This window comes from Sceloporus occidentalis, unplaced genomic scaffold (assembly GCF_023333645.1).
Source record: "Sceloporus occidentalis isolate IW3139 unplaced genomic scaffold, rSceOcc1.0.p SCAF_8, whole genome shotgun sequence".
Classification (NCBI taxonomy): Eukaryota; Metazoa; Chordata; class Lepidosauria; order Squamata; family Phrynosomatidae; genus Sceloporus; species Sceloporus occidentalis.
Genome location: NW_028316988.1, coordinates 33,181,522 through 33,205,989, shown reverse-complemented (window position 1 = coordinate 33,205,989; position 24,468 = coordinate 33,181,522). Strand labels below are relative to the sequence as shown.

Genomic DNA, 24,468 nt, shown 5'->3' with positions numbered 1-24,468 from the left:
GAGCGAGAGCGAGAGAAAGAAAGAAAGAAAGAAAGAAGTATGATGTGAGGGCAGACCCGAGCCAAAGATGGCGGCCCCGCCGTCAGCCTCCCAATCGCAGACTGCGCCTGCGCAGAACCATTGCATTGAAGCCTCTTGCGCATGCGCAGAAGGGAAACCGAAGCTGCCGCCCCTCCCTTCCTGCCGTTCTTCTTCTGGAGGCGGCAGTTCCCTCAGGGTCACGTGACGAGGAGTTGCGTGAACGTCTGAATGGCGCCTCCCTCGACTCGCAGGTGGAGGGACCTCTGAGGAGGAGGAAGAAGACCCCGTGAAGAAGGTGAGGAAGGGAGGGCTGTCAGCCTCCCCCAAGCGAGGGAGCGCTTCCCTAGAAAGGACTACAACTCCCAGAATCCCCCAGGGCTACTCTGACCCCTGAACTCCTCACCTCCTGTCACTCTTGGGCTGCATTCACACTGGGGGAATAATAACCCAGTTTAAGTGTCTTGGCTCAATGCTGTGGAATTCTGGGAGTTGTAGTTTGTTGTCTGGACTCCACAACAGACTACAATTCCCAGAATCCCACAGCGTTGGTGGGAAACCAAAAGGGAAAGCCCCTCAGGAAGCCCACTTGGTTGTTGCTGTTGCTGTTGCTGTTGCTGTGTGCCTCAAAGCTGTGTCCTTCTTGTCAAGGTTGCCGTTGTCTGAGGCTGAGAGAGTGTGGCTTCTGAGGCTGTTGTTGTTGTTGTTGTTGTGTGTCTTCAACTCATTTCTGACTTATGGTGACTCTAAACTGATGACCCTATCATTGGGATTTACACTTATATATATACATATACACACACAGAACCGACTGTCTTTATATGTCAGTTCTTCCTAATTTGCATTGAGATATATATATATATATGTATGTATAAAAACTCATCCCTCCATGTTTCTGGCTTTGACTTTTGCAGATTTGATTAATACGTTCTCTCTAGGAATCTCTAGGTCCTCCTCCCTCCCTACTCTTTGGTCATCTTTAACCATAGAGTTGTGCTGAAAGACCTAGAGACCCCTAGAGAGGACACCCTGCTAGGCCTTTGTAGCTCCTCCAGCTCAGTTCTGTGGCCGGTGTCTACTCCGCTCTGGACCCCACAACAAACTCCTGCTCCCAGAATTCCATAGCCTTGGCCCAAGGCAATTAAAGCAGAGCCAAAGCGGGTTATTTCTCCAGTGCTTATCACTGCTCAGTTTTTCTTTTCCTGTTTGTTTTGAGGAGCCTAAAGATTTGTTTGCATAGCGGCTAAGGTTTACCAGAGACCTAGAGTAAATACAGGGTGCCATATAGTTACTCTGTTGGCATTGTAAGCATCGGAAGGGTGCCATAAGCGTGTTCAGCCCAGGCCGACTGTGTGGATGGGGCTGTTTGGACATCCAAAGCCCTGCAAAGGCCTTTTGGTTTCTCCGAAGATGCCAAAGCCACAGATGCCTTCGAAACGCCAGTAATAAGCTCTTCTAGGACGCGGCCACAGAGCCCCCAAACCCACCAAAAACTAGGGATGGCAGCCATGAAAGCTTCCGATGTCACATCAGACATCTTTCTGTCGTGTTTTATGCCGCACAGAACATGATTTTTTGTTTGATGATTGTGATGTTTGTTTATGTTGTTTAGGATTATGACATGATTTTGTTTTACGTGCGTTTAATCCAGATTTTAAAAAGTGATTGTAAGCTGGCATTGGAAGGATTTGCCTAAACACCCGGCCTTTGGTCCAAGGGCTTTGTTGCTCTGCTGCGTGTGTTGTGCGGTGTTTAGGTTTGTCGAGAGCTGGCGGTCACCATCACCCTCAGCCAAGAGCTGTACCCGGAGTGTGGTGCCAGGCCGAAATGGAGCAAAACGGCCCAGATGCAGCTGGCTTTGGGGGCACAGAGGGAGGATGGTTGTGGCATGATGTGGACCTGACACTCACAACCTGGGATGGATCTGCGCATCGCTGCTTTCCCTCTTCTTCCTCTTGGGAGAGGTGTTTTCACGCTTTGCCAAGGTAGGAAGGGGTGAAATTGCAAGGTTTGCTATAAACGCGTCTCTAAAGGAGAAAGAATCGATGTGGCACCGAACGCAAAGGCATGAGGCACATCACTTCTAGTTGACGTTTGTGTTTGTTTTCCCAAAAGGTAAGTAGGAAAAGCTTGAAGCCGCTCTGAAGAGCCCCTGGTTCTGGCCATCTTGTCCTTAGAGCTCTGTGCTTGGAAATGGGTGAGCTGTTTCCCCCAGATCTGTCTGAGTCTGAGGTTTTCCAGCCAGGTTTGGAAAGTGTTGTTTCCTGGCGCTTGTGTTCCAAGGTATGGAATGTGGTTCACCAAGCGAGAGAGCCTGAAAGCAAGACATTGCGGCCGGTCAGTTGGCATGGAAAGAGTCACCACGATGTCTCCTTTTCCTCTAACAACTTTGTCATCCTCCAGCAAACCCTAAATTTATTTTATTCATCATTTTAAAAAGAAAATATGGCCCATTTTTTCAATTTTTCCAAGAAGAAAATGGCTTTGGGGGGAAAACGGGGGGGGGAAAACCCTGAATTTTTCCAGGTTAATTTCTTTCTGATCCTTCACGTTTCTAGCGGCCCTACAACTCAACCTGGGCACAAACTCAACATATTACTACTTTGTTGCTGATATGGCTGCAGTCAGCTCTCTCTGATGGCTTTCTGTTTTTACAGCCAAAGCAATGCACAATTATCTGGAAATTGAAATTGGTCGTCTTCCCCTTCCTTCCACTCTCACAATGCGTTTTCTGCTTCTGTTTTATGGGTTAATAATGGCTCATAGGATTGAGAAATTCAGCCTCTGAATCTTTAAAAGCCCCCTGTCAGGAATTAGTAGCCATGTGTGGTGCAACTGGTTTCCTCTGAAAGGAGTGGGATTGCTTTGGAGCTGTTGGCTTCAGTGGAAATTTCAGAGGAAGTTGTGTTTCCTGGCATGATTTTGACACATCTGTCCATGTTCTGGGCAGAAGGGGCTGATCCCTTGCAGGAATTGCTCCCTTTCTTGATCCCAGATTTTGTTATGGAGCTTTCTACCACCATCATGTTATCCAGCAGAGGAGGATCTAGTGGAGTCCAAAAGTTGTGAAGCAAATATCCTCTACCCAAAGATAGGAGATATGAAGAGGTGGGTCATGAACCCCTGGGGAGGTTTGTGGCACATAGATGGGTCTTTTTCAACCAAGCTGGTGCCCTCCAGATGTTTTGGATGGTATTCCTTGGCTGGTGGGGCTGAGGAGAGGCAGAGGCCAAAACATCTGGTGGACACCTGGTTACAGAGAGGAGCCGGAGGAAACTGGAAGAGAGGCTGCTGTGGCAGAGGCACCCTTGTCCACAGAAAACACACAGACTTTTTGTGCTTTTCTTCTGGCTGGAGGGTTTTTGAAGCACTGCAAGGTCTGTTTGTGGGTGCAGAGGAGAGATGGGGAGGGCTGCACCCCTGGACCCCAAGGTGTTGTGCTTTATCCTGTTCCATGTGGGGAACATGCGTTATTTCTGAGGACGGCTTACAATGTTTGGAAATGTTCCTGTCTCTGTTTTTGGACTACAACTCCCAGATTCCCCAAACTATTGTTTAGAAGGTAATTCAGCAGCTAGAGGAACCATAGAATCATAGAGTTGGAAGAGACCAAAAGGGCCATCTAGTCCAACCCCATTCTGCCATGCAGAAAATCTCAATCAAAGCATCCCCAATCAATCAAAGTTTTGGTTTCAGCCATTTTTCCATTTGGAGGGAACGCTGCCTCTCCCCAACATCCCCACTCCTGTTGTTCCATAATCTTACACAACGTGTGCATCGTTTCTTATCAGTTGGGAATGGGATGCCATCCTGTAGGTACAGCCTTGCCCGTGCCCACTTCTGCTGGCAACATCCTTCCATTTGGCCCTGGGGCAGAATTGCCTAGACAGTCCCATCTTCTGTGCGTTCCCCTGGCAAACTTCCCTTTTTCACTTCCCTCCTTGTGAGGAGCAAGAGTGCACTGAGGAAAGTTGACAAAAGCTGCTTGCTGATGAAACTGTGGGTCTTGGCAGCACTTCCAATGAGACACTGCACATGCTGGATCTGCATCTTGGCTCCAAAGTCTACCTACAATTCCCTCCATTCAAGTCTCTCCGCAGTCCTGGCTTTCACAGGTTGTACCCTTCAGTTTGCACATCCTCTGAGTTCCCTCCCTTGGGCTCTGAGTGCCAGTCCTGCAGTTGCCAGCCCAGGTCCCTGACTTGCTGACTATTTAAGTGCGGCAAGCGGGATGTGAGGGCCCTTGGAAGTGGATTGTTGGAGAAGAAGCATCGTGCAACACTTGTGCCAAGGTGGAAAAGCCTGTTTGGGCTCCTTGGCATCTTGTTTACAGTCTTCCCTGGGCCACTTGGAATCTAGGCTGGGATCCCGAGACCTACATTTATAGCCCATGCGCTCAGGCTCCGGAGTTCTTGGCTTCCAAGAACAGCACACCTCATGACCGGCTCAAGTGGATGATGGACCTTCTCGATGAGAAAAGGAGATGGTGGTGGGGAGGAGAGGACCAGAGGTTTATGAAATATGGATTTAGTGTGGGAGAAACAACACTCCTTCTGTCAGGACTCAGGTCTTCTGACTGGCAGGAGAGTTAGAAGGGATCATGCAGTGCATGCATGATCCTGTGTCGCTTTTAAGACAGATTTATTTTAGTCTGAACTTTCACAGATCGCCACCCGCTTCCTCATGCTCTGACTGAGGTCAGTGTGATAGAGGGCTTCATTTTAAAGCCTGGGATTAGAGTAAAATCGGAGGCAGAAAGTACCCATGGTAGCAATTAGATATGATTAGCTCTCTGGCCCTTGTCAGAAAGGTTGCTGGTAACAACACAAACATCCTGGCATCGTTGGTTAAGTAGTTTGCACACACACATGACGTGATAAGCACCTCTTATCCAATTAGCTTTTGGAATTCACTGCCACAGGATGTAGGTAGGTAGAGCTACTAAAGTAGAAAGGCTAGCAAAAGGGGGGAAAATTAGACACCAGGTTACCAAGCCCTCATGGTTCCTGTATGGCATTTGCTGGATATAATGCTAGCCAGTCCCTGGAATGGCAGTGGGAGAAGGACCTATGGCAAGTAGCCCTTGGATCTTGCTTCTGGGCCTTTGCAGGAGCTTTAAATGGGTTGCTGTGGTGGGAAATGGAGCCCTGGTCTTTTGCACTCATCTGTGAGGGCCTTTCTCTTGTTCTGATCAGCTGTGATGGCTTGACAGTACCTCTGGGCTCACAAGTGCTACCCCTTAGTGTCTCAGAGGTGGGACAAGAGCTGTTGCCTGTGTGCCCAACTTGTAGGCTTCTCATAAGCCTCCATCTGTCCACTGGTCAAGGCAGATGCTCAGCCAAGTGACCCCTTGGTCTGACCCAGCAGGAGGTATGTCAGGTTCACAAACTGGCGTTCAAAGCACCTGTTGGGAATGGCAGGTGTGTTGCCCGAACCAAGGCAAAAGCTCCCTTGGATGCACAAAACTCAATCCAGGCTCAGGTGGGCAGGACAGGGCAAGGCAAGGCAGGGCGACCCTCATGCCCACCCATTTCACCTGGCAGCCAGCACTTCAGGGCTGCTGTGCTGGATCAGGCCCAAGGGTCATCTAATCCTGCCCTCTTTTTCCTCTCTAGCAATCTGGCCGCCTCTGGGAGCTCATCAGGAGATGAAGAAGTTCCTCAGCATTTGCTCATCTGAAGCACCTCCAACTCTCAATAGGCAGGAGCTTAGTTTGCACACTTTATGCACATAGAGGAATTAAGCTTCGATAGTGAAACAGACTACTTCAGAAGGTGAGAGATGTGCCTTCTTTGGACGTTTTTCAGTCGAGGTCAAAACCACTTGGAGTGGTTTTAGCAGCGGATTTCTACCCTGGCATCTGGGAATTGGGCTATTTGACCCTTAGGAACCTTTCCAGTTCTACAGTTCTTGGTAAGGCATACTTGATTCTGCAGCATTTTTTGTCCATGATCTGTATTTATTCAACAGTACACCATCAAAAGCATGGAGCTTACGTTCCGGGCCTTTAACCAGAAACCGTAAGGTTGGCATTGTGTTTCTTCAGATCTTTATTAATATTGTTTGAGCTGCCCGGTTGGCTGCGACCCATTTGCTCCTTTGTCTGATGCCCTAGTACCTGTTAAGGGTGAAGGGCAGTTCAGAAACACTTCGATTAAAATAAAACCCAAAGGCTGCTGACTCTTTGCTTCCATAATAATGGATGGCCCCAGTGCTTTAGCAAGTGTTTGGGCTTAGTCAGCGCAGCAGCGGAAGGAACTCAGTGCGGCCGCAGATGGTCAAGGAGGCAGGAAAACATTTCAGATGAAAAGCAGCCCACACTGTTGTTTGCAGCCTCAGTTAGTCGTGGTGCAATCTTTCTGCTTCATGGGGTTTCCTAGAAAACCAGCTCCCTTCTCTCTTTGCTGAGATTTATGGTTAGCCCTTCTGCAGACACCCTGAGTGTGTCTGAATGTGCAAGAACATCCCACCTCTTTCTGTTCGTGCCTTGGCACTTTTGCACGCCCAAAGCACTTCAGCAGTTGCTTTATACGCTTTAGTTTTGCCGTGGTGTCTTTTCTGCTCCAGATTACAGGCTAAGCTCCAAAGAGTTTGCTGGTGGCCAGTGTGATGATTTCAGAGCATTAAATTGCTCCAACTAGCACTCCTTCATCTTCCCCACAAAGTTTTTGGGAGACTGCATGCCGGTTAAGTGTGCATTTAGTGGAACCTGAATAGAGGTCCTGCTCTGAGTTGTCTTCTCATCGTGATGGCGACTGCCGAGACTTTTTGGCACACCTGGGTAAGAGATGGAAGGATTTTCAGCAGAAGGGGCCAGGTGTGGTTCTTGCTTGGGTCTTTGCTCCTGGGAACACTTGGGGCCTCCATCCACCTGTTTTTAGGCCACAACAGGAACAATTTGGTGGGAATGGCATTTGTATTGGATCCTAGGCTGGCAGTAGCCCATGGAGGGAGTCATATTTATCCCAAACCATCCAAACAAGGGGTGATTCTTAACCTTGTGCCTGCTTCTCAGTTGGGTACACTGGCACAGAGTCATGATCCATGCTCATACGCACAACACAACTTATAGCAGTTTGATACCACTAACTGTGAGGGCTCTGTTCTGTGGAACCCTAGGGTTTGTAGTTTCAGAATTGATTGGAGAATGCTTGCCCTTGTCCACTCAGACTGAAAACCATCTTAGCCATGGAAAAGAATGAGTTTTTCTTCTCTGGGCCTCTGACTTGCCAGCTTCCTTCCCCTGCAACTTTCTTAGTGGCTTTGAGTTTACACAGAAGTAGGACTGGGCTTCTCAATTCTCTGCAGAAATCCTGCTTAGCAGTTGTGATTGCTCCGTTCCTTTGGGTCCCCTTGAAGCCAGGGCTTCACCATCTCAACTGGCCACGAAAGCACTTGGTGATGCTGCCGACAGGTCATTGTAGGCGACACTTGTCTGCACTGCAAATTTCAGGTGTCTTTAGGTTAAATATTTGGCAACAGAGCTGGAAGGATCAACAATGATGAACTTCAGCAGGTTGGTGTTGAGGAGGCCGTGGCGTGTTTGATGGGAAAGTTTCTGCTTGAATAAGTGAGACAAGGGACCTCTTGAAATTTCTGCCTCTGCGCTTCCCTCAGTTTCCCCCATTTGCTCTTGGCAGGGTTCTTAGAAGTTGAAATAAGACGTGGCGTCTCCTGATCGCATCCTCTGAGAAAAGGGAACACTTTGAGAAATACACTCTCCTACTAACTGAGCACACAGCCGGAGGTTTTATCCGCCGCCACAAAAGTCAGTAACACACTTCCCAATCTGGAGCGAAGAGCTTTAAAGCAAATAAAATAATAATAAGGGGTTTAATAGTCCATTCCCTTTTGGGGACCCTGTACAAGGAGATTGCCCAAACTGTTTCACGAAATACTAGGCAGTGACTTTGAAACCCCTTTCTCTGTGCCAAATAGCTGTGTTAGTGATAGGAGGGTGTTTCCTTTGCATTGCAACTGGGGACAAAGGGCTTCTCCTCTCCCCCCAACAGCAGCCCAATTCCTCACTGGGCTCCACTGTGGCTGCTACTTGTAATGGGTGGGCAAACTGCAGACCCCACTTTTGCAGATCCCCTCCAGCCCCCCCAAAATCCACAGATCTTCCCTGAATTAAATAATAATTATAATAATTTGGTGCAGTTTTCAGGTGTTTTGTGTCTGAAAAATGTGTGGAAGCCTCCCAAGCATACTAAAAGACCCACAGCTCCAAAAGGAAAACCTCTCAGAACCCACCCACCCATCCCCAGCACATCCTAGGATAGGATCACTATAAATCTTCAGTGTTGACTTGAAGGCATATAACTACAGTTGGCCCTCCACATTTGCAGCTTTGACTTTTACGGATTTGATTATTTGCAGTTTCAGTTCATATGTTCTGTCTAGGAATTTCTAGGTCCTCCAGCGTAATTCTGCCAGAAGTTGACCATAGGGTTGTGCAGGAGAACCTAGCTGTTCCTCGACAAAACACTTCTCTAGGCATTTGTAGCTCCTCTAGCGGATTCTATGGTCAGTGTCTGACAGATACTGACCACAAAGTTGCAGTAGGGGATCTGGAGATTCCTAGAGAGGTGTTCTCTTAGGTAAAAAGAATAGAGTTTTTTTATTTGTGGTTTTTCCACATTCACGAGGGGCCTTTACCTCTAACCCCAGTGAATGTGGGAGGACCACTGTACAATGAATATGAAGAGGAGGTTGGTAGAAGTCTCCCTAGAAGTGAAGATGGTTCAACTGAGTGTGTTGCACTTTGGATACATCGTGAGATGATGTGGCTCCTTGGAAAAAACGCTAGTGCTCAGTAAGGTGGAAGGCAGTAGGAAAAGAGAAGGACCGTGTTACAGATAGATCAGAGAAGCCACAATGGCTGCCCTGAGTTTGCAAGACCAGAGCAGGATGACTTGGAGGTTTCCCCTTCACAGGTCTAAGTTGACTTGAGGGCAAATAATGACAACAACAAAGTTGGTAGCCTGGGCAAGTTGAGAATCAGTTGGACGCATTCTTCGGCTGATAGCTTTCTTGGCTCCTGTGAAACATTCTCTTCCTTGCATACATCCCTTAAGAAATGCACCTGAGACGTGTAGGGTGAGAAATTCCAGTTTTTCTTGTTCAAATGTTCTCTTGAGAAGATTTCCTGGTCATTATGGTGTTCTGAAGAATCTGTCTGAAGTTCCTTCTTGAGCATTTCCCCCCCTCCTCCATTGGTAGTGAATGACCACTGAAGCCTCCACTTTGGATTGACTCCAGGCTCTAGAGAGGAGGGAGGCCGCTGCTTCTCCCAGGAAGTTTTTGAACATGGAAGACGTGGCCTTAAGGGCTGAGATGGCAAGAATGCAGAGAGGCAGCCGCCCAGTTTAGAATCTCTTGCAAAGCAGTGGGTGAATTTGTGGAAACCCCCCTCTCCCAAATGCTTTGCACTCTTGGCAAACATCAGCTTGGAGTCTGGCTTGATTGTAATTTACCAGTCATACTTATTTTGTCCTTCCCAGTGAAAATTGCCTTGGGTATGGTTGATGCAGGAGTTAGCCTCCTACCCTTCAAAGATGATGTTCAGCCGCTGTGCCATCCTGGGTAGTTTTGACGTGTGGCTACCCACCCTTTATCCCTTTGTGTGTATCAAAACTGAGAAAAGTTTAGATTGGGCCATCCAGTATAAGAAGCTGGCTCAGGGTAAGCAAGCAGCTAGTTCTGGATGAGGGCTGAAAGGGAGACTATGAAGGTGCTTTTCCAATGGGTCGCTGCCTTTCGTGGCCCAATGCTGCTGGAAATGCCGGAGTCAGCATGGGGGCTTGCATTTGCTCCGAACAATGCTCCACTGAACGGTGGCTATTAGCTCAGCAACAAGCATGCCTTCGCACAATGGTTGCGCACAGAACAAAGTGTCCTTTATCCACAAATTGGTGTCTGGGAAAGCAAGCCAAAGGGAATCTGGCATGCAGAAGGGCAGGGAGGCAAAGGGGTCATTGCACGGCGATGTCCTCTATTTTCTGTGCCCAATAAGGAAGCTAAATTTAAACCTTAGGTGCGTCTGTCCAAATTGAAATGGACAAGTGTGCTGGTCAGATCTTGCAACCCGACTCTCTGGCCAGCCGGTCCCAGCCGTGGAGGTCTGCGACTTAAAAGCACCCCTCTCCACCGGACAGAATTGGGTGGCGTTTTTCACAGGATGGGAGTCAACAGAAATCCATTCATTTATTTAAAATATTCCCTTTATTGTATTTCTGACTGGGAAGGATAGGGAGAAGGTTTTTTTTTTGGTGTTTGTTCGACCTCTTCCTTGCATTTAAAACAAAAGAGGGAACCATGGGAGTTTGGTTCATTTCATCTTCCCGTCTCCCTGCGCTTTGCTTGTTTACTCCAAAAGCCAGAGGTGTGTTCCTATGTTGACTCTTGTGGCAATGCTCTCATTCCTGGGGAATTAAGAAGCAGCCCACAGAGAGGACTCCTGGCTTGCAACACTGCCAGCATTCCTGGATGTTGTGTTGTTTTTTTGTGTGTGTCCAGGGAGAAAAATTGTGGCTGGGTTATGCACTGTTGTGCGGCAGACTTGTATTTGGTCTGTCGGCATGGAGGGGAAGGGGGCTGCCTTAAGACCCATTGGCTGCTTACATAGGATGCCTTTTTGTGTGTTGTGCGGCTTGTGACCATAAACTGTTCCTTGGTGCACTGAGCGAGGGTGGCACATGGGAACATGGTGTGTATGTTCACAATAAGTGTGCTTGTGGGACACAGACAGAAAGCCAACAATGCTGCCGAAGGGAAGCACCAAAGCTTTGAAAAATTGCCTTTTTTGACTTTATCAATTAATCTGAAGAAAGGAGGCTGAACTTAGTTCTTTGTTCCCAGTTCTTTGTGTGAATTTTCAAAATGGGGCTTAAACCCTCATCTGAATAGTGATAGATACCTGCACCTCCAATGTGGCTTTGAGGGCCTCCCCAAATCAAACATCCCTACACCCAGGACAGGCTCCTACATGGGATGCTATTGACCTCCACCTGGCCCCAAAAGCACATGGTGGTCTCTTCTAAGTGTCTGATTTCCAGCCTCAGTTCCACAGATGTATAATTTTGCCCCCTCCCCAGATCCTCACTGTTTTGATTCAAGGGACATATCAGCCAATGTGCGTCCATCACTCAGTGACTGCAGCATCCAGGACTGGATTGAGGTGAATCACTTGTGATGAGTGAGAACTGCCAGCCAAACTCTCGCAGCATTGTGTGATGTACCTTAAAGGCAAGAGGAAGCTTTCCGTGGAGGCTGTTGGCGTTTTCCAGCTGGCGAGTCATCATCCGGTGACATAGAAGCATGCGTGAATCAGCCTTTAAAAATAAAAACAAATAAAGGCACTTAACTGTTTGCCACTTAAGGAAGCTACCTAGGAATCTGTGGAAGGCTGAGCGGTGTGGATCCCATCTGGGAGAGGAGAAGAGTGACGCCTGCAGGCCATGGGAGGAAAGGAGACGTGATCAAGGACCCTTTGGGGAACCTCCGGAGCCTATTTTGCCGGATCAGCCTCCCTAAGAAATGAGATGCCCCCCAAAACTTCCTTTCTCTAGGACTAGGGATCAGTATCTTGCTTGAGCCAGAGGGAACTAGTTTAAACTGAGGTGGTAGCCTTTCAAAATCTGCAGCTTCTGCCTCTCTTTGTGTATGTTTTGGGTCATAGTCATCTGCTTACTGTGTCTGAGAAATGTGAATAAGAGGGAGGTTCACCCACAGAGTGCCACCTATACTGCGGACAACAATAACACCCAAATTCCACAAAACAGTGGTACTTTTATTTATTGGATCAACCAAAATGCCCAGAATACGCAATGCAAGCTTTGGAAGCTGCTGGCTGGCATCTTCATCAGGTAAAGGTGTTAAGAATCATACAGGAGGGGAAAATTTTAAATTGGCAAGTATTAGTCACAGTCTTGCATTTTCTCAAGGTGTTATTGGAAACTTCTGGGATCTCAGAAGATATACCCTTTTTGCATTGCTGATGGAAATCAAATGTTATCTCCCGGACTTTGCAAGGCTTTGTTCCCAGAAGGAGGAGGGACCCACTTGCATAGATATCCCTCCAAAAAACAATACACCAACACCTTGAGAAAATGTATGCCTGTGACTAACATTGTCATTTTATAAATGTTTTTCTCCTGCAGAAATCCATTCTTTCCCACCTCAACCCAAGCCCAAAAGTCTGTGTTTCTCCAGCCTTTCCTCACCATCCTCCCAATGCTGGTGCCGCTGTCCAAAAGCCATAAAGCTTCCAGCTTGATAATGAAGAAAAGGAGAAACTGGTCAAGTATAAGCTGACTTTGCAAAAAGGGGGCTCCTTTGTCGGAGGCCTTGTTAACTGAGGCATGATTGTCTAGGTGAGCAAAATTTGCCCATTTTTTCTCGCTCACATTTGCTTGCCTTACAGATACCCCCTTTCCCCTCTCCTTTCCTTTTGATTCTGCCGCAGAGCAACCTTCCTGTTTCCTTAAGGCTTCTTGACAGGAGAAAGATCCTGGCCGGTCCAGGGAAACGCTTGCCAAGTTCCCAGGCACCATTCTCTGTGACCTTGGTTAAACTTCTCTGGGTCTATTTCAGAGTATTTTCTTGGTCTCTTCTGTATTGTGTATCCGTCACCCTTTTTAAAACCCTCCTATGAACGTCATGGGGCTAGCTTTTAATTCCACTACTGCGGGATTTGAACTTCTGACCCGGGAGAAGTTGGCATTCAGCCACGCAGCGGCTTTTGAGTCCACGATGTACTTGGTCTCTTGTGTGCCCTACATAAGCGGAGACTTTCCTCTCAGAGCTTGTTTTAGCAACTTGGGAGGGGGACACACACAAAACCTCTATTTTAGGACCTGGATGGTTTTTAAAGGCGCTAATCAAACTGACACTTTGGGAAGGCCTCCATTGGCTTAAATGGCTTTTCTTGAAGCCTTCTGGATTTGTGAATAAATATGTGTATTATCCCCAGATCTTGCTGTGCAGAAGGCAAGTCTGGAGAATTGCAGCCCAAACAGGGGAAAGCAGAGAAGAATGAATGTCTGGCAAATCAAGCCCAGAATTTACAGCGCTTTATAAATAAAGGTTAATAATAATAATAATAATAATAATAATAATAATAATAATAATAGCATTGGAGGAGACCCCAAGGGCCATGTAGTCCAACTCCTGCCTTGCAGGAAGACATAGCCCCTGGGAGGTTGGTCCCTTCAGGGTTGTCAGTGCCTCCTTGTACAGCAGGATTAGAAGCTTAAGGCTAATTGGGAATAAAACCCCGGAGTCTCCTGGTGCCAAAGCCCAGAGATTGGTTTGTGTGCTGCTTGGCTTTCTCAGCTTGCCTAACTGGAGAGACTCTTGCCAGGCTGCTTATTAGATGGAGCCCAGGTTGGCCAAGTCTTTCCTTGGACTCTTAGGGCTTGTGAGGCTCAGCGGGACCAAGCCAGTGTTAGTGATGTTGTCGTTGTTGCTGCTTTTGCCTTCACCTTGTCTGACCAGATTTTCTCTTGTGTGTGTTTTGTTTCCAGCTGCAGGTCTCGGGCTTCCAGGCCATGGAGAACAAGAGCTTCCGCCGTGGGAGCTTCCAGAGCAGCACCAGCGACGAAGACCTGGTGGAGGTCAGTGGAGGGACGCTGGACTTCTCCATTGTGGATGACGTCCCGCCGTTGGATCGGGAGATGATGGCGGAAGGTAATACCAGAGCGGCCCCTCGTTTTACCTCCTTGTTCTTGTTGGGGCCACTCTTGCTCAGTTGCTGCTTTTGGGCTGGTCCAGTTAGGAGACCTTGTTTGGATTTGTGGGTCGCAGGGAGGGAAGAAGAAACCCGAAAGCTGTGTACTGCCTTCCTAAATGCTAGCAAACTGGAAGGTTCCCAAAGGAGAGCAGTAGAAGGATGGTTTGAAGGCCAAGAAGGAGCTGTGGACTTGTGGTTTCCATCTTTACATGTTTGTAGTGGGGTTGCATATGTGATGGATGGAGCCCATTTGCCTTTGCTTGGCTCCGGAGTGGATCATCTGAACCAGTGAGACCAGGCTACTAGAAAGGGGTGGACTGCCCATAGTCAAATGTGGGTGACTGTCAAAAACCTTCAGTTCCCTAAAGCGTGCTGGAATAAAAGAGTCTTTACCTGGGAAAAGAAGGATAGCAAGGATGAGACCATTCTGGCCTTTCTAGGGAGGGAGTTCCTAAATCTTGGGGCAGCCATTGAGAAGGCCCTGTTTCTTTTGTGCCCACCAACCGTGTTTGTGATGGTGGTGGGATCTCCTGAGGATCTTGGGGGATCTCCCAAATAGCCTGGACCTAATTCATATAGGGTTTTATAGGTCATTACCAACACTTTGAACTGTGTCTGGAAAAAGACTGGCAGGCAATGGAGCTGCTTGAACAAGGGAGTTCCTCTCCTGGGGCTTTCTGGATTTTACTAGGTCCAACCTTTGGCTGTCATCTTTGGTTCAGTGATAACCTGTGAAAACAGACTGAGCCTTTTGCTGAGGCATAGGATTGCAGCTTCTTCTGGGGAGCCAATGCCCTTTCTTTTGGGGCATATGTTTTCACAAGGGTGCCCCGTGAATTACTATAAAAATGGGGCATAAAACTGTGAGCACAAACTGATTCCAGATGCCAGTTGGATAGGTTTGGCCCCTGTTTCCTCTGTCCACTTTCTTCATCTCTGGATTCTTGCACCATGAAGGTAGAGGAATAGCACAGCCTCTCCTTCCTTCCTTCCTTCTAGCTGGAAGCTTCCCTCAGGAGGAGCCACAAGAGGGCAGCTTCAGATTAGCCTTGCTCAGCTGTTTGCAGGCAGGTGACAGCAGAAAGGCCTTGCTGGCAGGGCTGGCACTGGGGGTCACTCTGGATCCTGGCTGTGCTGTGCTTGGAACAGCTGGGAAACCTCACTCTCAGTCAGGCAGAAGCATCTACTTCCTCCACTGTCCAGGCTCCAGACAGACTCCCAGGCATATCTGTAGAAAGGGGTTTGGCAGATAGATAGAATGGTAAGCAGGCTGCCCTACAGAGCAGCAGTCCCACCTGTTTAGTTGCAAAGGGGACATGGACACAGTAGAGGCCTGCAATGGCTCCGCTATGTCGTGAAAGACAGAGACTGGCTTGTGAGAGCTGTAAGGGGGCAGGTGCTGTGGCTGAGTCATGCAGGTTGCTATGGGGCAGAGGGACTCCTTCCGGAAAGCCAGACTCCCTCCCCACTTCTCTCTCTCTCTCTCTGTCTCTCTCTCCTTCTCTCTCTCTGCCAGTTTCCAAAATGCTTTTGGACAGATTAGGGGTGGGGAGCAGGGAGCATGGCACACTGCCCTAGATAGTCCTCTCAGGGAGGAGTGGCTGGTTTATTGCGGCACATGGGCTGCCACTCTGCTGCTTCAGCCGGGCAGGTTGCCAAGACTGTGTGCCTTTAAGGCTCCAGGAGACTGTAAACATGAGGAAGACCTGGTTTTGCAAGGCAGAAAACCGTTGCCGTCACTCCAGAGGTGGGCACAGGATCGCTCCTCTCTGGATCTCGTAGAACAGGCCACTGATTCCCTACAGCTGTCCTTAACCCACCTGGGTGTGCGTTGAAGGCGAAGTTCTTGCAACAGCCATTTTGTCCCCTGGCTCACCTCCGATGGCTGCACCAGCATGGGGCTGCTTAAAGATTAACTCAGCCCATTGTTGCATTCTTGTGAAAACTGACTTTGCTCCCTCTGGGGACATTGCATTCTCTTCTGTGGACTCAAGAAGAGCTTTCCTGGGCTGCTTCCCGCAGCAACAGTGAGTGAGCTGCATTTGAGGAGGAGGCAGACGGCGTTTTACGGCCCAGTATGGAGAAGCAGAGCCCCGGCCCTCCCTGGCCCAGCAACCCCAAGGAGGCCGTGAGTGGTCCTTCCTTCCCAGGTCTGTGAGTGGGGAGACTCTATGCCCCTTTACAGTGCCGTCCAGTTGAAATGTCCTTGCGCCTCCTTGCCAGCACTTATCCAGCTTGGATCTAGGCACAGGCCCCTTATGTGCCACACAGTTACAGCACTCTAGTCTCACCTGAATTGACATGGCTGCCTCATCCTGAAGAATCCAAGCATTTGTGGTTTGATGAGGCACTAGAACTCTCTGGCAGAAATTCTAGCTACCTCAAGAAACTGCAAATCCCACATTTTCCTGTGATAGAACCATGGCACTTCCTGTGGGATCGAAGTGCTGCCATTATGCTCTGACCATAGATAGGAATGCATTATTCGGAAAAGCTGTTTTTCTTGGACTACAGTAAGCATGGCCTGCATGGTATGACTGGGGAGATTCTGGAGGTTGTGGCCCCAAATAGTTCTTTTCTCAGGCTCTGCAGAAATCTGTGTTTATCTAACAAACTGCCAGTCAGTGGGAGACATTCTCTGTCCTAGGGAGGCATGTATGTGGTACCATCATGTGCAGAATGATGTGTAAAGATCCAGTCACTGTGCCTCAAAGGATACAAAGGATATGAAGTGGGAAAGGGGCAAAGAAAACAGCAGATGGGGTTAGAGCCACTCCTTAGATGGGGCTCTCTTTGGCTTAGAAGAAGGGGCAAGATGAGGATGGAGGTGATGGAGGTGTGCAAAGATAGGTGTTTGTCTTGAATGTTTGTGGCAAGCTGCTTTGGGCTGGTTTTGAAAATAGCAAATCAATGACGATGATGGTTTTATAAAGAAGAGGATAGTTTTTAATTAATGGCTGCTTAAATGTGCAACTGGTTCTGTGTCTGCCCTGTAGGCTTCTCTTCGTACAACGGAGGAGGGATGAATGGAGCCAGCAAGATGATGGATTTCCTGGAGGAACCGATCCCAGGCGTGGGGACCTACGAGGACTTCAACACGATCGACTGGGTGCGCGAAAAGTCCCGCGACCGCGACAGGCACAGAGAGGTGAGCCAGAGATGGGGGAATAGTGGTGGATCCAGAAGTGCCGGCTCTGAGCATGATAGCAGAATCCCCAAGGAGAATCCAAGACTACACACAGAGCTATGTCGGTTCAGTGCCAGTTTCTTCACAGGAATCAGCAGCTCTGATCCACCGTACAGAAAAAATTAATTTACAAATCTACTCTTGTTCGTTAACAAACAGTTGGATGGTCCTGTTTGTTGGGGAGCAAAGGCTGCTGTGTAAATCCTCCCATGGCTCCTATGCCAGCAACTCAAGGAGACACCTAACACCAGTGTGGGAGCCATTCCTCTTGTCGCATCACATTTCTGCTGTCGAAATGGATACTTTTCCAAAACTGGGCTTTCCTTGCTTTTGCCAAGATAGCTCAATCAACACTGCCATTTAAGTGCTTAGTAAACAAGGTGTCTGGTTTCCCTTTCATTTTCCCAGCTGAACTTGATCAGTTTTCATACTGCAGGGTTGTTTTCTTCCCAAAATGGTACATTTTGTGCTCAACTGCACACTTAAAAACCCCTGTGGGTATTGGCACTCCTCTGCCTTCATCCTCCTCATCCTTTCTCCCTGGAGACCTGTTTCCACTCATCCTTTTGTGTGGCTCCATCTCCAGATATATCGAACATGGGGCACAACTGCTGTGTTGCTGCAGTTGTATGTCTTCTTCTTAAGTGTGAATGCAGACCAAGAATGCTTAATTCCTGACTGTCCGTGGCTTTCTTTCTCCTCCCCTCAGATCACCAATAAAAGTAAGGAGTCCACGTGGGCCCTGATCCACAGTGTTAGCGACGCATTCTCAGGATGGCTGTTGATGTTACTCATAGGATTATCGGCAGGTGAGACGGCAAAGCGGTGGAATCTTTTCCCTCCTTGACGTGGCAATGGAGAGGAATCCTTACTTCCCTGTTAGCCCCCTTAGTGGGCTTGTCGGGGGGATTGGAAGAGCCATGCCTCAAAGGCTGCTGGGAAGGGCTCTTGCACCCCCCTTGCCCCTACATGACGGAGGTCCCCTTTTGCATGCATAGGAGCCCTGGCCGGCTTGATCGACATCTCGGCCCACTGGATGACGGACTTGAAGGAGGGTGTGTGCTTGAATGGCTTCTGGTACAACCACGAACACTGCTGCTGGAACTCCCCAAAGACCACCTTCAAGGACAGGGACAAGTGCCCCGAATGGAGGACCTGGGCGCAGCTTCTGACGAGCAAAGAGGAAGGGGTGGGTGACCGGGACAGGATTCCTGGTGTTGTTGGGGGTCCCATGGGGTGGAGGAGGCATTTTGTGTCTCCACTTCTGTGGGTTTATTCTGCTCCTAAATTCCCTGCCAATTCTGCTTGGCCAAAGCATGGCTCTGTGTGTTTAGGAGAAGAGACACACGTTCCGGGAGAACGATCCTGCTTCCTTCTGTCACACAGCCTGATGGACTACCATCTCTCTCTCTCTCTCTCTTTTTCCCTTTCAGGGGGTGGTTGCTTACATCCTCAACTATTTCCTCTACGTCATCTGGGCGCTCCTGTTCTCTCTCCTTGCCGTACTGCTTGTCCGGGGCTTTGCACCCTACGCCTGCGGCTCAGGGATCCCAGAGGTAAGGATGGCTGTTGCATTCTCTTAGCAACTTCCCCCACCCCTTTCAAGGCCTGGAAAGCAGTCTTAAAGTTAATTCTGACACAGTTGTCAGGAACAATTCTCAGAAAGTGAGTACACAATTGGCAGTAGATGTACGCAGGGGGAGACCTTCCCCTTCCACCACCAGCCAGAATGAAGTCTTATGAAGCCGTAGCCCAGGATGATTGCCAGAAACAATTTCAGGGCAGCAGTGAGTGAGCCTCTTCTGCTGAAAACCCAATTTGGGAATGGGAGGCGCAAGAAGATGCCTCTGACTAGAACCCAGAACCCAACCTACTGGATCTCCTCTGAGTAGAAGCAACACATTAAAGTTGGTGTGGGATTATGCCCCCATCAGATTTTGTACTGCAAGTCCCAGCTGCCTCTAACCACACAGCTCAGTAGTGAGGATGCTGGGAGGGCTTCACTATTCCCATAGTGGGAACAGAGAGATGTCCTTCCCTTCCTTGGTTTGTAGGGTCCTTTTTGGTGGCGATGCTACTTCGAGAGGCAGATTGGGGGACCCCCTGTGGCCCAAAGGAGGATCTGTCTCTGCACTATATAGAGGAAGGAACCCAGGAGGAATATCTGTCAGGGCTGCTGTAATCCATCTCCTCTTCCTCCTCCTCTTGGGCTTGGCTTTCAGATCAAGACCATCCTGAGCGGGTTCATCATCCGGGGCTACCTGGGCAAGTGGACGCTGCTCATCAAGACCATCACCCTGGTGCTGGCTGTCTCATCGGGGCTGAGCCTGGGCAAAGAGGGGCCCCTGGTCCACGTGGCCTGCTGCTGCGGGAACATCCTCTGCCACCTGTTCACCAAGTACCGGAAGAATGAGGCCAAGCGCAGAGAGGTAAAGGCCTGCAAAGGCTGTCAGGTCCGATCTTGAGTTAATTGCTAATTAAGGGCCATGGTAGTTCTTGGGACAGGGACTCAAGGCTGGCTCTGCACAGTCTCTGCCTTGGAGGGATGTCAGTGGTTTGGGGACTGACAGACTTCACTTCCCTCCACTGGTATCTTTGTTGCTGGCATTCTCCAGGAGGGTTAGCTTCACACACACACTCCTCCAGTGGATGCTGAATTTAGATGGCTAAAACCAAGACTTATTCTGTCCATGTAGTGATAGAGCTGAAGTGTTGAGAGACCATTTGCAGAGTACTTTGGCTGTCCTTTGGCACAGAGGGCCCTGGATGACTCTGTCCTTCTCCTTCCAGGTCTTATCAGCAGCTGCGGCTGCAGGAGTCTCCGTGGCTTTTGGAGCCCCCATCGGAGGCGTCCTGTTCAGTCTTGAAGAGGTAAACCCTGCTCTGCTGTGTTTGTTCTTGACATGCTCTCTCAACGGACCTTTTGCCCACCTTTTTTGTGACTGCTGAGGCTCCTCCTTAATCCCTGCTTTCCATGTTGCTCTCAGACCACAGTTTCCTGAGTTAGATGGGCCAAAGGTCTGGCTTTTATTTATATGGCAGGTTCCAATGTAAATGGATGTTGGGCTGGAGTCTGTACCCAGCATGGTTAACCTTGCTTTGCTTTATTCTTTTTGTGAGCTGCTTTGAGCACAACGATAAAAAAGCAGTATATAAATTTCTACTGCTACTCCCACTGACAGAAATATTCCATTACCCGAGAGTTGTGCTATGCCAAGGCCAAAGACAAGGAAGTTTGCCCTGCATCATAAATGTAGATCTCTGGGCCTTTCCTTACTATGTGGAATAGAGAGGATGTGTGTGATTTTCAGGCTCTAAGCTGCAGCAAATGGAGTCGAAGCAACCTGAGTTCCCAGTGTGTGTGACTGAACCTGTGTCCTCCTCTCTCTCTGTCTCTCCCACCGCCATCCTACACAGGTCAGCTACTATTTCCCCTTGAAGACGCTGTGGCGCTCCTTCTTCGCTGCCCTGGTGGCCGCCTTCACCTTGCGCTCCATCAACCCCTTTGGGAACAGCCGGCTGGTCCTCTTCTACGTGGAGTTCCACACCCCTTGGCACCTGCTGGAGCTGGTGCCCTTCATCCTCCTGGGTATCTTCGGGGGACTCTGGGGGGCTTTCTTCATCCGAAGCAACATCGCCTGGTGCCGGAGGCGGAAGACCACCCGGCTGGGCCGGTACCCTGTGACGGAGGTGATTGCGGTTACGGCCATCACGGCCATCCTGGCCTTCCCCAATGAGTACACCCGCATGAGCACCAGTGAACTCATCTCAGAGCTCTTCAATGACTGCAGCCTCCTGGACTCCTCCAAGCTCTGCGACTACCTCAACGACTTCAACAGCACCAAGGGGGATGACCTGCCCGACCGGGCCGCGGGAAAGGGGGTCCACATGGCCATGTGGCAGCTGGCCCTGGCCCTCCTCCTGAAAGTATTCATCACCATCTTCACCTTTGGCATGAAGGTGAGTAGGGGACTTGCCAGGTGGAAGAGCACAGAAGGATTGACACATCATGTAACATTGGGTGTTGTGTAAATTCAAATGCAGCTCTTGCTGGACAGTCTGGAGGAATGTGAGACATGTAGCAACACAGAGCGCTTCTCTTGCAGGTGCCGTCGGGGCTGTTCATCCCAAGTATGGCTGTGGGGGCCATCACTGGCCGGCTCCTGGGGGTAGGGATGGAGCAGCTGGCTTACTACCACCACGACTGGGGCATCTTCAAAGGTTGGTGCAGCCCCGGAGCAGATTGCATCACTCCTGGCCTCTATGCCATGGTCGGAGCAGCCGCCTGCCTAGGTGAGTCCTGGCCCATTGGAGATGCAGGCACTGTTAAAGAGAAAGATGTGTGTGTGTGTGTTGTTGGGTTCTAGGTACTTTGGGGTTGCTGTTTAGGAGGTTCACAGATTTGAGATTCTAGCCGGTATGTGAAGAGACACATAGAATGTTCTTAGGATCATGCGACATGCTCACAAGTATGTTACATGTGTCTGTGTTTTGCAGGTGGTGTGACACGCATGACAGTGTCCCTGGTAGTCATCATGTTTGAACTAACTGGGGGGCTGGAGTACATCGTGCCCTTGATGGCTGCTGCCATGACCAGCAAGTGGGTGGCTGATGCTATCGGCCGGGAGGGCATTTACGATGCCCACATCCGCCTGAACGGCTACCCTTTCCTGGAGGCCAAGGAGGAGTTCTCCCACAAGACACTGGCCATGGACGTCATGCGGCCGCGGCGCAGTGACCCACCCTTGACTGTTCTCACCCAGGACAGCATGGCCGTGGAGGATGTGGAGGCCGTTGTGAGTGAGACCACCTACAGTGGCTACCCAGTGGTGGTGTCCAAAGAGTCCCAGCGGCTGGTGGGTTTTGTCCTGAGGCGGGACCTTATCATCTCCATTGGTGAGTCAGTGGGGCAGAAATAGTCTGTGAACAATGCTCCAAGTGTCTTGAGAGAGAGAGAGAGATTTGGTTTCATTCCCCTCCCTGAATTTTACTTGGGTTTTTACTCTGGAACATGCTGCCCGAGAAGGCAATGGGCTCTACTCCTTTGCTGGAGGTTTTTAAAGAGAGGTTGGTGGGACACCCCTAAGGAGGACTTTAGCTGTGGTCCTCCTTGGCCATTTAACTGTATATAGACTTTTATAAAAATTATATTTTGATGAAAACGATGGGAACCCAGCAGCACATTGAGCCTAACTGACTTATTTTACCATGAGCTTTCATGGATACCAGTCCATCCAATGTGCTGATGGACCCTGGTCTCAGGAGATGGAGGAAAGTCTAATACTCTTTGAAATAAGAAGTAGGATTCAAAAGACTTGGAATTCCTCTGGGAGCATCCACAAAATGACCCACATCATCCAAAACGCCTCATGTTCCAGAGGCCATAGCAAATACTCAGTGTCTGCTCCCTAAGGATACATATTTCTATCTTGACTTCTATTACAACGTTCATGCCTCAACATCTCCTCTTGTCTTCCCTTCCCCTCAGAAATGGCCCGGAAGAAGCAAGATGGAATTGTGAGCAGCTCTTTAATTTATTTCACCGACCATTCCCCTCCACTGCCACCCAGCTCCCCGTCCACCCTCAAGCTCCGGAACATCCTCGACCTCAGTCCTTTCACTGTGACAGACCAAACGCCCATGGAGATCGTGGTGGACATTTTCCGGAAACTCGGGCTGCGTCAGTGCCTGGTCACGCACAATGGGTGAGAGAGCCAGCGCACGCTGGAAGGGGAGAATTGCCCTTGGGTCACACCGAATACCTCTCATTCTCTTGTAACTCTCACGTTCACGCTGTTTCGCCTTGCACTTGTCCAGCACCCACTATTGAGCTTTGGCAAGGAATCAGTCTTTCAGAGCATCACTTACTGAAATACCATGAACTTCCAGGTCATGTAGGGCCTGTTAAAAATCTGGCACACAGCTGCCCTGTGTAGATGATGCTACATTGGGAGTAGCTTTCTTCCCAGAGCGGCAGGGCATACCTGGGGTTGACCGCATTCCCATGTGAAGCGACTCAATAGCCCAAAAGCTTGCCCTGTTAACAAAGTAGAGTTGTGTACTCTGCGATCTGCTATTTGAACGGCATGGAAAGCGTTGAGAGCATTTTATTCTGTACAAAAGGACCTCAAGAAACAGAGACAAGGCCATTAACTGACAATAATGAAAAATAATGTATTTACAAATGATGCATATAACATTGTAGTACCAAAAGTCGCAGCAGCAGGCAATAGAATTACAGAGAAATCCTATTTACAAATGAGGCATATAACATAGGAATATCAAAAGCAGCAGCTGACAATAGATTTAGAGAAATCATAGTTAGTGTGTCCAAAGGGGGTGGCGAGTTATTCTGCCACTTCTTTAGATGGCCTCCATCTTTTTTTTTAGGGGAGGAGGGCATTTTTGCCTCCTTGAGCACTTCAGAGTTAATCTGTTTCTGAGCCTCTTCAGCTATGTCTTCCAAGAAATCCTAAGAGCTGGGGAAGGGGCTTTTTAAACAAATGAGCCTTTGTAAATTTGCAGCATGACTTGTCCTGGGAAGGGGGGATCTTGGAGGGAGGCCTAAGCAGTCAGTAACTTGAAATGGTCTGGAGTTTGGGTATGTAAGAGAGAAAGAGGCAGAACAGACATGACCGGCTGCTCTTCTGGTTTTTTGATAAGGCAGATATCCCTTTATTTCCATCCGAATGACTGGATGCTAATGCAGTCCTATCCATAGCATATTTTAGAAAACACATCAGCCAAGGAACTGCAGTGTGATCTCTTTGCCAAACAGCCGGAGGAAATGGATGGAGATAACTGAACTTTGGGGTCCACCTCCCCATCCCCATTGCAGTTCTCCAGTGATGGAGGGAAGAGGTCTCATTGCTGTTTCCTCTTCTTGGAGACCTGGCAAGGGAATGGAGGCAGTCCCTGCTTCTGGGTCACCTCTGGTGAAATAAGCAAAGAGCCTCTTGGCCTCACCCACAACAACAACAAAAAAAAAGTGTGCATGCTTACACCCCCAACAGGTTTCCATCTGCTACCTTTTTGTGGGGAACTGGCTGGGAGTCAGGGGTGAGGAAGGGCATTTCCCACGCTGACCACTTTCCTGTCTGTTCTCTCTTTCCAGGAAATTGCTGGGGATCATTACCAAAAAGGACGTATTAAAGCACATTGCACAAATGGCAAACCAGGACCCGGACTCCATATTGTTCAACTGAACTAAGCTAAGGGCTGGGCAGAGGCATTGCCCTCCCACCTCCAACCCTCGAACTTGACAATGAACGGACTCCAAAGCCTTGTTTCTCTTTTTTGATGAGAATCCGGAGCACTCTTCAGAGACGTTTCCCTTTACGGAGCTAATGATAATCATGTTTTATTTTTTTTTCTACAAGATAACCAATTGCACTATATAATCTGTGGAAATTAATCTTCTCTTTAGAAGAAAAAGACTTTATTATATAATTCTTTTGAAGTTGCGTTGGGAAAGAGGTTCCATGAAGGAGTAAAAAGGACGGTGTAATTGAATAACCCTGTTGCTTTGCTG

At 48.9% G+C, this 24,468-nt stretch overlaps 1 protein-coding gene across 7 annotated transcripts; it reads left to right on the top strand.

Annotated features, from left to right (window-relative positions):
• The first annotated feature begins 222 nt into the window (after positions 1 to 222).
• LOC149308610 (H(+)/Cl(-) exchange transporter 5) lies at positions 223 to 24,452 on the top strand. 7 transcript variants are annotated; one of them, XM_089536105.1, is made up of 14 exons: positions 223 to 316; positions 5,634 to 5,931; positions 13,545 to 13,707; positions 16,747 to 16,898; positions 17,647 to 17,746; positions 17,936 to 18,126; positions 18,371 to 18,493; positions 19,160 to 19,366; positions 19,728 to 19,808; positions 20,355 to 20,897; positions 21,044 to 21,230; positions 21,435 to 21,833; positions 22,426 to 22,642; positions 24,052 to 24,452. In XM_089536105.1, the coding sequence occupies exons 3-14, from the start codon at positions 13,569 to 13,571 to the stop codon at positions 24,140 to 24,142; spliced, it is 2,430 nt and encodes an 809-aa protein (XP_089392231.1). In that variant the 5' UTR covers positions 223 to 316; positions 5,634 to 5,931; positions 13,545 to 13,568; the 3' UTR covers positions 24,143 to 24,452. The 7 variants fall into 7 exon arrangements, with proteins under 7 accessions (XP_089392231.1, XP_089392232.1, XP_089392230.1 ...); XM_089536106.1 differs by lacking the exon at positions 5,634 to 5,931; XM_089536104.1 differs by lacking the exons at positions 223 to 316; positions 5,634 to 5,931 and adding an exon at positions 6,658 to 6,799.
• Positions 24,453 to 24,468: the final 16 nt, after the last annotated feature.

Coding starts and splice junctions, on each gene's coding strand:
- LOC149308610 (XM_089536104.1), top strand. CDS start 6,767: ATGGCGACTGCCGAGACTTTTTGGCACACCTGG. Junction 18,494..19,159: donor GCGGCTCAGGGATCCCAGAG/GTAAGGATGGCT, acceptor CTTGGCTTTCAG/ATCAAGACCATCCTGAGCGG. Junction 19,809..20,354: donor TCCTGTTCAGTCTTGAAGAG/GTAAACCCTGCT, acceptor CATCCTACACAG/GTCAGCTACTATTTCCCCTT.